This window comes from Xiphophorus maculatus, chromosome 9, assembly GCF_002775205.1.
Source record: "Xiphophorus maculatus strain JP 163 A chromosome 9, X_maculatus-5.0-male, whole genome shotgun sequence".
Taxonomy (NCBI): Eukaryota; Metazoa; Chordata; class Actinopteri; order Cyprinodontiformes; family Poeciliidae; genus Xiphophorus; species Xiphophorus maculatus.
Window position 1 is genome coordinate 30,748,396 of NC_036451.1, and position 15,703 is coordinate 30,764,098.

At 43.7% G+C, this 15,703-nt stretch overlaps 3 protein-coding genes across 3 annotated transcripts; all 3 read left to right on the plus strand.

Moving 5' to 3' along the window:
* Positions 1-295: 295 nt before the first annotated feature.
* On the plus strand, positions 296-5,989 carry LOC102232951 (interferon-induced protein with tetratricopeptide repeats 1-like). The gene is made up of 2 exons (XM_023339018.1): positions 296-402; positions 4,492-5,989. Exons 1-2 carry the CDS (start codon positions 398-400, stop codon positions 5,810-5,812), a joined length of 1,326 nt encoding a protein of 441 aa, XP_023194786.1. The 5' UTR covers positions 296-397; the 3' UTR covers positions 5,813-5,989.
* Positions 5,990-8,909: 2,920 nt separating this feature from the next.
* LOC111609632 (interferon-induced protein with tetratricopeptide repeats 1-like) lies at positions 8,910-10,825 on the plus strand. Its single transcript, XM_023339017.1, is given in 2 exon segments — positions 8,910-8,962; positions 9,519-10,825. Coding segments are annotated over 2 exon segments (1,341 nt in total). The 3' UTR covers positions 10,807-10,825.
* Positions 10,826-12,776: 1,951 nt separating this feature from the next.
* On the plus strand, positions 12,777-14,834 carry LOC102226797 (interferon-induced protein with tetratricopeptide repeats 2-like). The gene is made up of 3 exons (XM_023339826.1): positions 12,777-12,781; positions 13,120-13,176; positions 13,386-14,834. Exons 1-3 carry the CDS (start codon positions 12,777-12,779, stop codon positions 14,686-14,688), a joined length of 1,365 nt encoding a protein of 454 aa, XP_023195594.1. The 3' UTR covers positions 14,689-14,834.
* Positions 14,835-15,703: the final 869 nt, after the last annotated feature.

Genomic DNA, 15,703 nt, shown 5'->3' on the forward strand with positions numbered 1-15,703 from the left:
TCTTCAGCCATCAGAAATCTTGTCTAATAATCAGTTTATTAATGATGCAGAAACACAAACAGTATCACTTTAAATGAACTGTAACTGCTGAGTTGGAATCGTTTATAGCAGATAAGCTCATGTTTTAATCTTTATTTTCCTGACCTGCTCATAAAGACATAACATCATATCTAATCAGAACCTCCTCCCATAATTCTGGCTGTTTATGGTGGGAATAACTGTGGAGGAACCAACGTGCTGCCGAGTTTCTGTTTACGGGGAAAACTAGAAACGTTGAGCTGGATATGAATCAAACGTCTTAACGCCGCCGGCCAACCGGCCGGCCGCCACGCCTTCAGGACGAGGATAAATGAGAACCTGAGGAGGTTGATCCACCGAGACGCCGACCAGCCGCAGGATGAGGTGAGACAACCAGCTGCTGCTTCTTTCTGATCATTTCTAATTATTCAGGCTGAATAACAATCAGTTTAGATAGATAGATAGATAGACAGACAGACAGACAGACAGACAGACAGACAGACAGACAGACAGACAGACAGACAGACAGACAGACAGACAGACAGACAGACAGACAGACAGACAGACAGACAGACAGACAGACAGACAGACAGACAGACAGACAGACAGACAGACAGACAGACAGACAGACAGACAGACAGACAGACAGACAGATAGATAGACAGATAGATAGATAGATAGATAGATAGATAGATAGCATTTATTGTCATTGAACAGAATTCAACGAAATTTCCATTGCAGCTCCCGTGCAAAAGGTCAAATATATACAGTATAAATAAGCAAACACACAATAATAATAATAACAATATATACAACTAAAATTAACTAAAGGCACTCAACCACACCAAAGAAGTAGCAGCAGGTCCAATTATGGCAAAGTACAGATAATGTGACAGTGCAAAGTGCAGAACAATATGTCTGTGTGGGGGTGGGGGATATGTATGTGTGACTGCGAGGTTATGATATGTGTGGGAGGGGGGGGCGGCAGGGAGTAATGGCTCTGACGGCTGTGGGGAAGAAACTGTTTCTCAGTCTATTTGTTGTAGTCCGTATATTCCTGTACCGCTTGCCTGATGGCAGCGGCACAAACAGTCTGTGGCCCGGGTGGCTGGAATCCATGGCTATGGATCCAGCTCTCTTCTTGACCCGGTCTGTGTAAATGGAGTCCAGGTCTGGGAGGGGGCATCCCACAATGCCTTGTGCTGTTCTCACCACCCGTGTCAGTTGTTTCCTCTCCAATGCTGTGCAGCTACCATACCACACAGTCATGTTGAGGCAGAGGATGCTCTCGATCATCGCCCTGTAAAAGTTCACGAGCAGCCGTGAGGAAAGTCCAGCCCGTCTCAGTTTCCTGAGGAAGAAGAGCCTTTGTTGTGCTTTCTTCACCAGGTGGGAGGTGTTTGTGTTCCAGGAGAGGTCAGACGTGATGTGGAGGCCCAGGAACTTGATGTTGTCCACACGTTCCACCACTTCTCCATCTATGAGAAGGGGAGTGTGATCCGTCCTCCTGGACCTTCTGTAATCCACAATGACCTCCTTGGTCTTCCCTGTGTTCAGCACCAAGTTGTTGGCTGAACACCACTGAGTGAGCTGCAGAATCTCCTCTCTGTAGTGGGTCTCGTTGTTGTCTGAAATGAGACCCACTACTGTTGTGTCGTCCGCGTACTTCATGACTGTGTTGGTGGGGTGGATGGCCACGCAGTCGTGTGTAAACAGGGTGAAGAGAGCTGGGCTGAGCACACAGCCCTGCGGCATGCCTGTGTTGAGGACCAGGGGGGACGATGTTTAGCCACTTATTCTCACCACCTGAGGCCTGTTGGTGAGGAAGTCTCTGATCCAGTGGCACAGTGAAGCGGGCAGCCCCACCTCGAGTAGCTTCAGCACCAGCTTGTCTGGGATGACGGTGTTAAATGCTGAGCTGAAGTCTACAAATAGCATCCTGACGTAGGTGTTGGGATGCTGCAGATGGGTCAGGGCTGTGTGCAGAGTGATGGAGACAGCATCCTCTGTTGACCGGTTCGCTCTGTAAGCGAACTGAAGGCTGTCCAGGTTTGCGGGGATGAAGTCTCTGATGTACCTCAGAAGAATTCTCTCAAAGCACTTCATGATCACCGGGGTCAGAGCGACGGGTCGGTAATCGTTCAGGCTGGTGATGGACCTCTTCTTCGGTACAGGGATGATGGTGGAAGACTTGAGACACTCAGGAACCGTGGCGAGCTGCAGGGACAGATTGAAAATGTCCAGAAACACTCCTGCCAGCTGGTCGGCGCAGGTTTTCAGCGTCTGGCCTGACACCTTGTCCGGTCCTGGAGCTTTGTGGGTGTTGATCCTCCTCAGGGTGGACGTCACCTGATGCTTCTGTAGGACGAGGGGCTGGTGCTGCTCTTCCAGTTGGGGTAGATGTACGGCTTCTCTGCTGCCCGCCGTGTCAAAGCGGGCAAAGAAACTGTTTAAGGTGTCAGGCAGGGTGGGGTCGCGGCTGGTCAGCTGACTGCTGTGTTTGTAGTCCGTCATGGTTCTGATGCCTCTCCACATGCTTCGGGGGTTGTTGTTGATGAAATGTTCCTCAATCTGCTGTTTGTACTGGAGCTTGGCCTGCATAATACCTTTTTTCAGTTCCGACCGGGCCCTGCTATAAGCCAACCTGTCTCCAGACCTGTAGGCAGCATCCCGGGCTTTCAGCAGGGCCCGTACTGTGCTGTCCAGCCATGGTTTCTGGTTTGGAAACACTTTTATGGTCTTAACAGGGAGCACAGCGTCGGTGCAGAACTGAACATAGGACAGAACGGACGATGAGTATTCCTCCAAGTCTGCGCCGTCCCTGAACACACTCCAGTCTGTATGCTCAAAGCAGTCCTGAAGTTTATAGAGGAACAACAGAGGGCTGAACATTTACCTCCCATCCTGACCAGAACCAGAACCGTTTCCTTTAAAAACATCAATCTGCTCTCAGTTCTGATGATGAGACGACCGCTGTTAATATCTAAACTAATAAATATCTAAACTAATAAATATCTAAGCTAATAAATATCTAAACTAATAAATATCGTAACTAATAAATATCGTAACTAATAAATATTGTAACTAATAAATATCCAAACCCAAATGTTTATTCCAGCTTTTAGTCAGAAGACTTCAAAAGGATCGAGTCTGAATAAAACATAAATGTCCAGATTGTCTCTGATTGTTTCCCACCTGGTTGTGAACAGAGACGTAGTTTTGCTTCATGCAGTTATTGATGTCAGAATAACAGCAGATTACAGCAGAAATTCACCACTGGCTCTGAACACCATCAGAAACGCCTCGCATCAACTTTACAGGTAGAGCTGCTGTCATCCGCGTCGTCATGGTAACCAGTCTGCTTCCTGCTGCAACCTGAGCCGGTGGGAGAATAAAGATCTAGAACCAGAGGAACCCCAGTGACCTCTGACCTCTGGATCAGAAGTTTCCTGTTGAAACAGAGAAACCCCAGTTCTGGAACCAGACTGGAACCAGTCCAGAACCGGAACCGGTCCAGACTGGAACCAGTAGAGTTCTGGACTGGAGAGTCCGACCCAGTTCTCCAGTCGGTTCAGTGACATGATCAGAACCAGAACCAGCTCTGTGTTTACATGGAAGTCATTGAACTCTTTGACTAGGCCGGTTTCAGTGCTGGGGTAACCATGGAAACCAGACTGAAAGCAGCTGTTGAACAGGTTTTCCAGTAACGCTGCTGATGAAAGGCAGGTTGGAGACGGGCCTGTAATCGGTCCAGATGGTTCTGTGTATCAGAGGTTTGATATCTGCTGGGTTTACAGAACCTGATGATTCAGATCAACGACAGGCTGGACTTCCTGAGGGAAGCTGTGGGTCCAGACAGCAGGAGGAGCCGAATGTTAATAATGTTTTAGTTGGTTGATTTTTGACTGTTCATGTTGGATGAAAGCTTCGTCTCTCTTTGTAGATTTCGGTGAACTTGGAGTTGAGGTTTACTGGTGGAGCAGATCTCCACCGAGATTTCTTCCTGCCAGACTCTTTAACTGGATTCAATATCAGGACGAGCTGCTGAGGTCACAGAGGTCACAGGACAGGGCAGAGTGCAGCTGATAAAACGTGAAGCTGTGATTTTATTAACAGAACATTTTGTGAAAACGTCTAGATATCTAGGTGGGTCATTGTGTCCATGAAGATAACAGAACTGATCAGACAGAGACATCAGCTACAGACTTTAACCAGCCTACAGAACACTGAACTATTTACAACCTGACTGATGATCGGGTCCAGAGTTTGATCTCTACGTGTTAACAGGTTGAGTCAAACTGAAGTTTGGAAATACATCACAGCTTTCTATCTGGTAGGTTGTAAACCAGGTGTTTCCCACAATGACCTGTCATTATCAACACAAAGCATCTCATCGTGTCTCCGGCTGGAGGTTCAGGTTGCATGTGGCTGTTCTGCTGCTGTCGGCTAATTTCTGTTTTAATGTCCCATCAGTTCTGCTCAGAGTCTGGAGGACAAACTGGAGGCTCTGCAGAGCCACTTGACCTGGGAGCTCCACCCCTCCAGGTCCAAACTGACCTACCTGAGGAACCGACTGGAGGACATTGGTACAGATCAGGGGAACTTCTGGCTGGGTCATGTCTACAACCTGCTGGGCTTCATCCAGTACCAGCTGGGCTCCTCTGAAGACGCCCTGAACCTCTTCAATCGGGCCGCTGAGACCTTCCAGAGGCAGAAAAACGCTGATGAAGGTCCCTGGTTGATGGTGAACTTTGGGAATCTGGCCTGGCTGCACCATCACCTGGGAGAAGATGAGAAGAGTGAAGACTACCTGTCAAAGGTCGACGGTCTGATGAAGAAGAAGAAGGGAGATCTCTACCCAAAGGTATTAGCTGAAAAGGCCTGGACCCTGATGACATTTGATAAAGAGAAGAAGCTGGAGGCTGCAGAGCTCTTCCAGAGAGCCATCGAGATGCAGCCGGACACCGTGGAGTGGCGGAGCAGCTACGCCATACTATCAACAGAGTTCCTCACAAAACGCCAGATCATCTTAGAGCCTGAAGTCTTTGAGAGACTGAGATCAGCTAAAGAACAAGATCCAGGTAACTTATATGTTGCTGCTCTTTATCTGGAGGCACGCGCTGCAAAACAAGAACAAATCCATGATGAAGCAAGAGAGTTAGCTAGAAAGGTTCTAGAAAGGCCTCCAAGCATGTACAGTGGAATCAGCCCATTGCTGCGTCTGTACAGAAGCAAAATCTCTAAAGATGAAGCTGTTCAATTAGCTGAAGAGGCCCTGAAGAGACATCCAGACTCACGATACTTCAAAAGATTGACTGCTATCTGCTACATGAAGAGGATCCTTAATCCGGACCGCCAGGACCCCAAACCTTCCCGCAGCATTGTGAACCGAGCCATCAGTCTGTGGGAGGGAATGATTGCAGCTTATGATGACTCTTGTCTTAAACAACAAATAACTCTAGCAGACTTATATGCAAAGCAACCAAATACAAAAGACAAAGCTGACGAGATTTACAAAAAGCTGCTGGAAGAAAGAGAAGATCTGGATCCAGCAGGATTACAGATGCTTTACTGTCGCTACGCAAAGCATTTATACTTCAGCGGACACGATAGTGGCAGGTCCATCGAGTACCACATGAAGGCAGCAGAGATCCAGGAAACATCCAAGTATCGACAGAACAGCATTAGAGAGCTGGAGAAGACCATCAGTAGAAACAGAAACCCTGAACTGATTGAAGAAATAAAACGTCTTCTGACCAAACTGAGAATTCAGCCTGGAGCTCAGAATCAGTGAATATTAAAGACCTGAAGCTGAAGATCATATAAAATCTGTACGATGTTCCAGACATGAACAGAGTCACTTCAAATGGTTTTTATCTCTATAAAATCCAATAAAATGATGAATAATGTTTTATCACATTGTTTTACCTGTTTTGAAAATCTGTAGAATAAAGCCTTGATTTTGAGGAAATGACGTTTCTTTTATTTTTTTACCTGTAAAGATAAAACTGAAGGTGGTTCTGCAGAGTTCTGACTCGCTAAATATCCAGACTGTTGGGCCACACACACGTGTGTGTGTTCAGTCTGAGGGAGGAGGACCGGCTCCGTTCAGAGAGAACAGAAGCGCAGCTTCACCAACCCGGCCCCTCAGCTGAGCCGACCCACTGGCTGAGCTACAGCAGCAGCTGGTTTCCTCCCAGCGCCGACCGGTTCCTGCTCCGATCTGACCTCAGCTCATTGTAACGAAGACCTTCCTCAAAACGACCAAAGAAAAACGTTGTGCCTGGACAGAGATGAATTAGTTTAGAATAAACAGTTTAAGTTTTGCTTCACTTTTAGACACAAAGCAGCGAATGTAACAGAATCCACTGTTTGGGTCCAAACCGGCCACAGGGTTTAGGATGTGAACCTTTTTATAAGGTCATTGGCTGAGAAAGAGCGATGTGTTTAGCTTCTGGACCCACAGAAATCAGGACAGAAGTTAAAATGTAAAGTTTTTATCAGCAATAACGGATGAAGAGTACCGGGATTTCAGGAAACAGGAAGACATTTTAAACTACAACCTGTTTAAAAAAGGCAAACGTCCAACAGGAACATGCAGCATGTGCTGCTTCTCTGTGACAAATACAAACAGGGATCATCATTCCCATCACTGGAAAGGAAAAACATCAGGAATTCACATTATCTGGACTCTGGGAGGAGAAATCAGACGGAACATTCACCAAGATTATTTCACTTCTGAACTGGATTATTTAGTTAAATTTAGTTTTTTTAAATTCCGGTCCTTCTGGTCCAGTGGCCAAGATGAACTTAATCTGCCGACCGCCATTAAAATCAAGATGAGTGAGCGGTCTGTGGAGCAGCGGACGCTCTGAGAGGTCAGCTGGGCCGGAGAAACGAGAACCGGCTTTACTGAGGACGAGGATGATGAAGATATTTCTACTTTACACATCGCCGACGTGCAAAAGGCAGAAAACGTCTGCAAACACACAGAACCAGAGCTGATAACGGAGGAAGGCTGTGGAGCAGCAGAGGGCAAAACAAACCCGAAATAAAATATAAAATATGAAATAAAATGTAAAATAAAATAAAATATAATAAAACAAAATAAAATTAAATATGAAATTAAATAAAATATAAAATAAAATGAAATAAAATAAAATAAAATGAAATATACAGTAAAATAAAACTAAATGAAATAAAATAAAATGAAATAATATAAAAAAATAAAATAAAATAAGCCAGTTCTTTCAGCCCACTGGGAATATTCCCAGTCCTCCCAGTTAGTCAATCCAGGCCTCATCTCTAACGTCAGTGAAAGGTAAATTTAAGAGTTGTGTCCATTTTTTTCTTATATTCAGTTGACATTGATCATTTTTAATTTTACTTTAAATTTATATCAAAAGCAGACTTACATAACTTACTACTGACATAAATGTTATTGCTATATTTGAAAAGTCCAACAGTTTGTGCTGATTTCACTCAATTGCTGATAAAAACTAAATTCAGTTGATTTATATACCATCAGTTCACATTTCATTTGAAGGCACTTTACCAAAAGAAGTTATTTTAGTCCAAATTCATATTTAATTTGGTTCTAATTATCAAAACTGCGTCGAGTTCAGGTTAAATTTCATTTATTTTAAAACATTCAGTGACAGCAAACAGCCGCTGGCATTATGCTGCTGGCTTCGGACAAGAAGGCGCTCCAGAGGGTTGTTAGGGCAGCAGAGAGAACCATAGGCTGCCCCCTCCCCACTATGGAACAGATTTACACTTCCAGGCTCCACAAGAAGGTTTTGGACATTTTAAATGACTCTTCACACCCTGGCCATGGTCTCTTCCAGCTGCTGCCATCAGGCAAGAGATACAGAGCAATAAAAACCAGGACAAATCGCCTAAAAAACAGTTTTTACCCGATGGCAATCATGGCACTAAATTCAAAGGCATAAGAACTTCTGCTCTTGACACCACTTTGTTAAAAATGTCAATTCTGTTGCGACACCTCCAGGCGCTGCAACCATCTTCTGATGTCTATTTATTTCTCATTTTGTACTATTTCTTTCTTTATCTTTGTATATTATGTATATACACATAACCTGCATCTTAACTCAAGTCGAGCAAATCTCAATCTGTAATCTGTTGATGACAATGATAATAAATCTTATCTTATCTTGTCACAATCTGTCATGCTGAGTATGCACATGGCTACAGTGGAGAGGAAAACTCCCCGTAAACAGGAGCAAACCTCCAACAGAACCAGAACCAGAACTATAAGGACCTGAGCGAACCTAACCTGGATCAGAACCGAGTTTACAGCTGATCTTCTAATTGGCATAAAGCTGCATTTTTACTTAACAGCTGTAAAAAAAAAAAAAAAATGTAATAAAACCGATTTGATCGTCGGTTGTTTTTCGCTGCTGAACTTATCTAGAAATCAGATCTGGACTTTTGAACATCAAGATTTAGATGATTGAAGGGAAACAGAGACGTTCAAATAATAAACTGACAGGTTTCTGATGGAAAATTCAACTTTTTTAGTAAAATATAACAATATAACTCCTGATAATTAGATTTAAAGTCTCCAGTGCGGAAACACAAGCTGCTTCATTTTAAGAATTGGAACAATTTTATGGTAGAATTTAATCCCAAGTTATATCCTTCATTTTCCTGAACTGAAAACAAACAGATCATATCTGATCAGAATGTTAAATAAAAGAACCTCCTCCCATAATTCTGGCTGTTTATGGTGGGAATAAACTGTGGAGGAACCAACGTGCTGCCGAGTTTCTGTTTACGGGGAAAACTAGAAACGTTGAGCTGAATATGAATCAAACGTCTTAACGCCGCCGGCCAACCGGCCGGCCGCCACGCCTTCAGGACGAGGATAAATGAGAACCTGAGGAGGTTGATCCACCGAGACGCCGACCAGCCGCAGGATGAGGTGAGACAACCAGCTGCTGCTTCTTTCTGATCATTTCTAATTATTCAGGCTGAATAACAATCAGTTTATAGAGGAACAACAGAGGGCTGAACATTTACCTCCCATCCTGACCAGAACCAGAACCAGAACCGTTTCCTTTAAAAATATCAATCTGCTCTCAGTTCTGATGATGAGACGACCGCTGTTAATATCTAAACTAATAAATATCTAAACTAATAAATATCTAAACTAATAAATATCTAAACTAATAAATATCCAAACTAATAAATATCTAAACTAATAAATATTGTAACTAATAAATATCCAAACCCAAATGTTTATTCCAGCTTTTAGTCAGAAGACTTCAAAAGGATCGAGTCTGAATAAAACATAAATGTCCAGATTGTCTCTGATTGTGAACAGAGACGTAGTTTTGCTTCATGCAGTTATTGATGAAGGCCAGGAGGATCCAGAAACATAAAACACTTTAATGTCTTTGCAGCTTCCTTTCTGTGTTACTCTCACCATGTGGCTGTTCTGCTGCTGTCGGCTAATTTCTGTTTTAATGTCCCATCAGTTCTGCTCAGAGTCTGGAGGACAAACTGGAGGCTCTGCAGAGCCACTTGACCTGGGAGCTCCACCCCTCCAGGTCCAAACTGACCTACCTGAGGAACCGACTGGAGGACATCGGCACTGAGGAGGGGAACTTCTGGCTGGGTCATGTCTACAACCTGCTGGGCTTCATCCAGTACCAGCTGGACTCCTCTAAAGACGCCGCTGAGACCTTCCAGAGGCAGAAAAACGCTGATGAAGGTCCCTGGTTGATGGTGAACTTTGGGAATCTGGCCTGGCTGCACCATCACCTGGGAGAAGATGAGAAGAGTGAAGACTACCTGTCAAAGGTCGACGGTCTGATGAAGAAGAAGAAGGGAGATCTCTACCCAGAGGTCTTAGCTGAAAAGGCCTGGACCCTGATGAAGTTTGATAAAGAGAAGAAGCTGGAGGCTGCAGAGCTCTTCCAGAGAGCCATCGAGATGCAGCCGGACACCGTGGAGTGGCGGAGCAGCTACGCCATACTATCAACAGAGTTCCTCACAAAACGCCAGATCATCTTAGAGCCTGAAGTCTTTGAGAGACTGAGATCAGCTAAAGAACAAGATCCAGGTAACTTATATGTTGCTGCTCTTTATCTGGAGGCACGCGCTGCAAAACAAGAACAAATCCATGATGAAGCAAGAGAGTTAGCTAGAAAGGTTCTAGAAAGGCCTCCAAGCATGTACAGTGGAATCAGCCCATTGCTGCGTCTGTACAGAAGCAAAATCTCTAAAGATGAAGCTGTTCAATTAGCTGAAGAGGCCCTGAAGAGACATCCAGACTCACGATACTTCAAAAGATTGACTGCTATCTGCTACATGACGAGGATCCTTAATCCGGACCGCCAGGACCCCAAACCTTCCCGCAGCATTGTGAACCGAGCCATCAGTCTGTGGGAGGGAATGATTGCAGCTTATGATGACTCTTGTCTTAAACAACAAATAACTCTAGCAGACTTATATGCAAAGCAACCAAATACAAAAGACAAAGCTGACGAGATTTACAAAAAGCTGCTGGAAGAAAGAGAAGATCTGGATCCAGCAGGATTACAGATGCTTTACTGTCGCTACGCAAAGCATTTATACTTCAGCGGACACGATAGTGGCAGGTCCATCGAGTACCACATGAAGGCAGCAGAGATCCAGGAAACATCCAAGTATCGACAGAAGATCCTCAGGCAGCTGAAGACGACTGTGAAGAGAAACACAAACCCTGAGCTGTACAGGAGGATCAGGGAGGTTGAGACCAGCCTGAGGAATCAGCCCAACTGAAGATCAGAAACCCTGAATTATCCACAGGTTGAGGAGTTTTTCCATCATTGGATGTTCAGCTTTGAGAATGAATAATGAATCAGGATGAATCTTACTATCTGTCTTACACTGAACATGACGAGAAGTTTCACATCAACACACCAAATTAATGATGTAAACATTAAATCAGTTTGCTCCATAAGCTCTAATGTCCTTTTTCTGCTGTAAGAACAGTAATAAGGAAGTGTGGTTTTAACTGCTTTGAATTCGCAGAACTTTGGGTGAATTTATTATCTTCAAATAGGCATCATGTGTGGATCAGAAATGTTTGTTTTACACCTCCTGTGTCTGCAACACATTTTGAATAAAACACAATATCTTAATCATTCCTCATAAAACTCTCCAGCAGAAAGTCAGACATTTTGTATCACAGCTCTTATTTTGACATTATGCAAGCATCATATTTGAACCAACTCCACTATGGGATTATGACAAACTAGGTTTAATTTGCTGTAAAGGGATTAAAAGTTATCAAAATACTGACTTTTTTTCCAGAGGCTGTTAGGGTGACAAGATATCTTTTAAAGTAATCATTGCTATTTTGCTTCACATTTAAAAATTAAATAAATTACTTAAAATGGTTAATGACAAAAATGTGTATGTTTAATTAAATATTCCTAGGGTATAAAATTCAAGTGTTTATTGTATCAAATGATGTTTTCCTTCATTCTGTAGTTTTGTTTAGTGGATGAACCAGACCTGCCTATGATTGGCTGGTGGTGCGACTCATTTACTGCAGACAGAGTGAAGCGCAAACCCGAACACCTGAGCGAGCGCGAAGGACTGGGTCAATCTGACAGGAAAGAAGGAATTCAGATTTGGAGAGATGTGGAATAACAATCACTTAAGAGAGGAAAGATGTTAGTTTTAAGCTTTTGTGCAAGAAAGTTCTGGCACCCGACCTTTCCCCTGCTCGCCTGCAAAGGAACCGGGCCAGAGCCCAAGACTTGGGAAAGAATCTTTGTTTGGACAGATAAGGAACAAACAACTTCACTAATAGTTCTTCTGATGGAGAAGATTTGTTCCTGGGAGGTCGACTCCTAATTCTCAGAACTTCCAAATACACATCCAGAGTAAAACGGAGCCAGAATTACTGCTCAAATGAAGGACAGTAACACCATTGGTGGAAGCCTCCCAATACACACCAGTAGAGCTGGGACTCTATAAAAAACTCATTTCAGAAGCAGAAGTCAAGAGATTTTGGATTCCTGTAACGATGTAAATGTGAAGCTTTGGTTCCGCAAATGTTCATTAAATCTCTTCCTGTTTTGGCTATGAACAGAGGAAATTTGCATCATTTCTTTATTGATATATTCCATGAGTTAGGCACCTTTAAATTCATCTATAACAACACGCATCAATCTTTGTTCACAAAGTCGCTTCTCCACTGCAGAGGCTTTAACTGGTTCTGTCCCAGTCGGTAGACAGAAGGCGGTGCCAGTTTACCACCTCAACCGTCACCCAGAACCCCAAATATCTAAAAAATCCCCCGGAGCCAAACCCTGCAGAACATCATCATTCATGATTCCTCCACAGGGCCGTAAAGCCGAGTCATCGTCCACTTTATTATTGGAGCCAAGTTTCTATTCTCTGCTAGAGCAGCTGAAGAGGAGAAACTGTAAAACATGAGTTTGTAATTTAACCACTGAGAACTAGAAAATAAGAGCCTGGAGTTAAAGTTTCCATTCAGTTGTTCTGGTTAAGTTTCTATTTCTGACAAAGCAAACAGAAAGTAAACTCCAGCCTCTCTCTGACTGGTTAAATTGGTGTTTCCTCCTGCCGAGCCTCATTCCTTCAGACTGACGTCCTGCAGTCAAACGTGTTTACGTGTCTCTGAGCTCAGGTTGAGACGTTTCAGGATTACCTCTGACAGAAACGCTGGAAAGCTTCAAAATCAAGACATTCTCAAAGTGATTTGAAACAGCTGGATCATGAGGTGAGTGATGGGAAATATCTGAGATTTTTCTAAAATATGAATCTCTCACTGGGTTCACTTGACCTTTCTCACCTCTGTACTTGTTTTCTTGTGGTCCTGGATTTATCTCATTCTTAGAGAAAATTGAGTGAGTTTAGGTACAGCAGGTCAAAGGTCAGGCAAAAGCTAACAGAGATGATACTCTTCTCGAGTTGTTCAACAGTTCCAATTTATCCTTTTTATTTTCATCACTCGATGATCCTGAACCATTTCTGTCCTTTCCAACGATGGAACAGTAGTTTGTCCTGTAACCGGTGGGTTGTGGGTTTCAAACCGCCATCCGTCTGCCTCTGTCCTAGTGTCCATGTGAAGACGCTTCACTCGCCTTGCCTGCAGGTGGAGGTCACAGTTCTTCGGTCAGATCAGGGTAGCTGTAGCTACCATGTAGCTCACCACCATCAGTGTCTGAGTGTGAATGATGACTGTAGTGTGAAGCGCTTGGAGTCCTCTGGACTTGATGAAGCGCCTAAACAGTGCAAGTCATTTGCTTTACTTCTTCATGTTTCCCTGCAATCATTATTTTATTCTCTCTGAACAGATTAACTTTGTCTTCATGATTTGCCAGCAGCTCTACAGAGACTTCAGAGTCCAGGCTGAACGCGCTGCAGAGCCACTTCACCTGGGAGCTCCAACCCTCCAGGTCCAAACAGACCTACCTCCGGGACGCACTGGGAGACATCAGCACTGAAGAGGGGAACTTCTGGCTGGGTCACGTCTACAACCTGCTGGGCTTCATCCAGTACCAGCTGGGCTCCTCTGAAGACGCCCTGAACCTCTTCAACCGGGCCGCTGAGACCTTCCAGAGGCAGAAAAACGCTGATGAAGGTCCCTGGTTGATGGTGAACTTTGGGAATCTGGCCTGGCTGCACCATCACCTGGGAGAAGATGAGAAGAGTGAAGACTACCTGTCAAAGGTCGACGGTCTGATGAGGAAATACCCAGCTCCACCTGAGTTAGAGCGCCACCCAGAGGTCTTAGCTGAGAAGGCCTGGACCCTGATGAAGTTTGATAAAGAGAAGAAGCAGCAGGCTGCAGAGCTCTTCCAGAGAGCCATCGAGATGCAGCCGGACACCGTGGAGTGGCAGAGCAGCTACGCCATACTATCAACAGAGTTCCTCACAGACAACTTAAAGAAGCTGAACGCTGACCGGCTGGAGACGCTGAGATCTGCCAACGAACAGGACCCAGGTGACTTATGCATTGCTGCTCTTTATCTGGAGGCCAGAGCTGCAAACGGAGAAATCGTCCATGGTGAAGCTCGAGTTTTGGCTGGAAAGCTGAAAGAGAAACCTGTCAACAGCTACAGCGGAATCAGCCCATTGCTGCGTCTGAACAAAAGGTTTAAACTGGAAGACGACGCTGAAGAATCTCCAGATGAAGCTCTGAATCAAACCCAACAGCAAAGATCTGATGCAGAGAGTCTCACAAAGAAGATCCTTTCTAAGGACTACAGAACTGACAGCAACGAGATCAACGGAGCAATCAGACTCTGGGAGGAAGTGATTCATAATGATCCTCAACCCAAACTTGAAGATAAAATCACTTTGGCGTCCATACATGCAAAGATAGACACGAAGAAAGCTGAGCAGATTTACAAAGAGCTGCTGGAACAAAGACAAGATCTGGATCCAGCAGGAAAACAGATGCTTTACAACGTCTACGCCAAACATTTATTCTTTATGAAAAATAACAGCTGCGAGTCAACTGAGTACCACATGAGGGCAGCAGAGATCCAAGAAGAGTCAAAATACCGACATTCCAGCATCACAGAACTGAAGAAGACCTTAACAAGAGAAACTTCCAGAAGAAACGGAGACGCTGACCTGTGCAAACGCATCAAGGAGCTTCTGGCCAGACTGGGAATTTAACCTGCAACCCAGAACCACTGAATGTGATCAGAACACATTCTTAAACTATTTCACATTAGCATCAAATATAAGCGGAATAATTTAGATAAGCAAGTTGTTTTCATATCTATGAATGGTCTTCTTCTGTAACTTGATTTTTTGCTAAATAAAAGTTGGAGTTTCACCTTCTTGTTCTTTCATTATTTCCTTGAATTTTAAATTTAAAAAATAAATGCACAGCTCCGCCTAGAGGCCACTGCTGAGATGACCTGGACTGATGTTTGACGGCGCATCAGAAAAAAATATGACTATTTTTATTGAACAGGTATTAATTATTATTAATATTGGTATTTATTATGTATATAATAATACCTGCTGGTCAAATTGTCTCTGTTCTAAATGATTGTGGACTCTCACCAAATGAAGCGGTTCTGGTCACACAAAAGGCTGGAAGTTGTTTTTCCTGCAGCTGCATGAGAACCAAACAGTTTCTGGGTTTGGATCCTGATCCTGGAGGAAAAACTCTCTGCCTGCAGAGTTTTCACTAAAACACTTTCACTGCTCCGTCTGGTTCACAATATATGATATATGAATATATCACTGAATAAACCGGATTCAGGGATTTCTCCCAGCAGTGCTTGCTAATTGATTTTTTCCACAACTGTATATAAACAAAATATTTATATAGCACTAAATATGTTTTATTTCTTAAAACAAACTATAATTTATCTCCTTACACAAATCATAATTCATAATTTCTAGATTCTCATGTTAAATGCTAAATTAGATGCTTTTTGTGCTAGAAAAAAACATTTGAAATTATTTTACTTTTAGCTCATGATGAGAAAAAACCCATTAACCATCAAAGCCAAACTAACAGCAGAGGGCAGCGTTGTTCCTGAGACAGCAGGAAACTGATGTACTGGTGTTCATCTGCAGCAGTCTGGTCATCACTGCGTCACATGGTGACACACACACACACACACACACACACACACACACACACTACTGGGTAATTCAGAGACCATGGGAAGAG

Excerpts from the sequence above, each read along its gene's own strand:
- LOC102226797 (XM_023339826.1), top strand. Across the intron at positions 13,177-13,385 it reads GTGGAGGTCACAGTTCTTCG|CAGCTCTACAGAGACTTCAG; the intron begins GTCAGATCAGGG and ends ATGATTTGCCAG.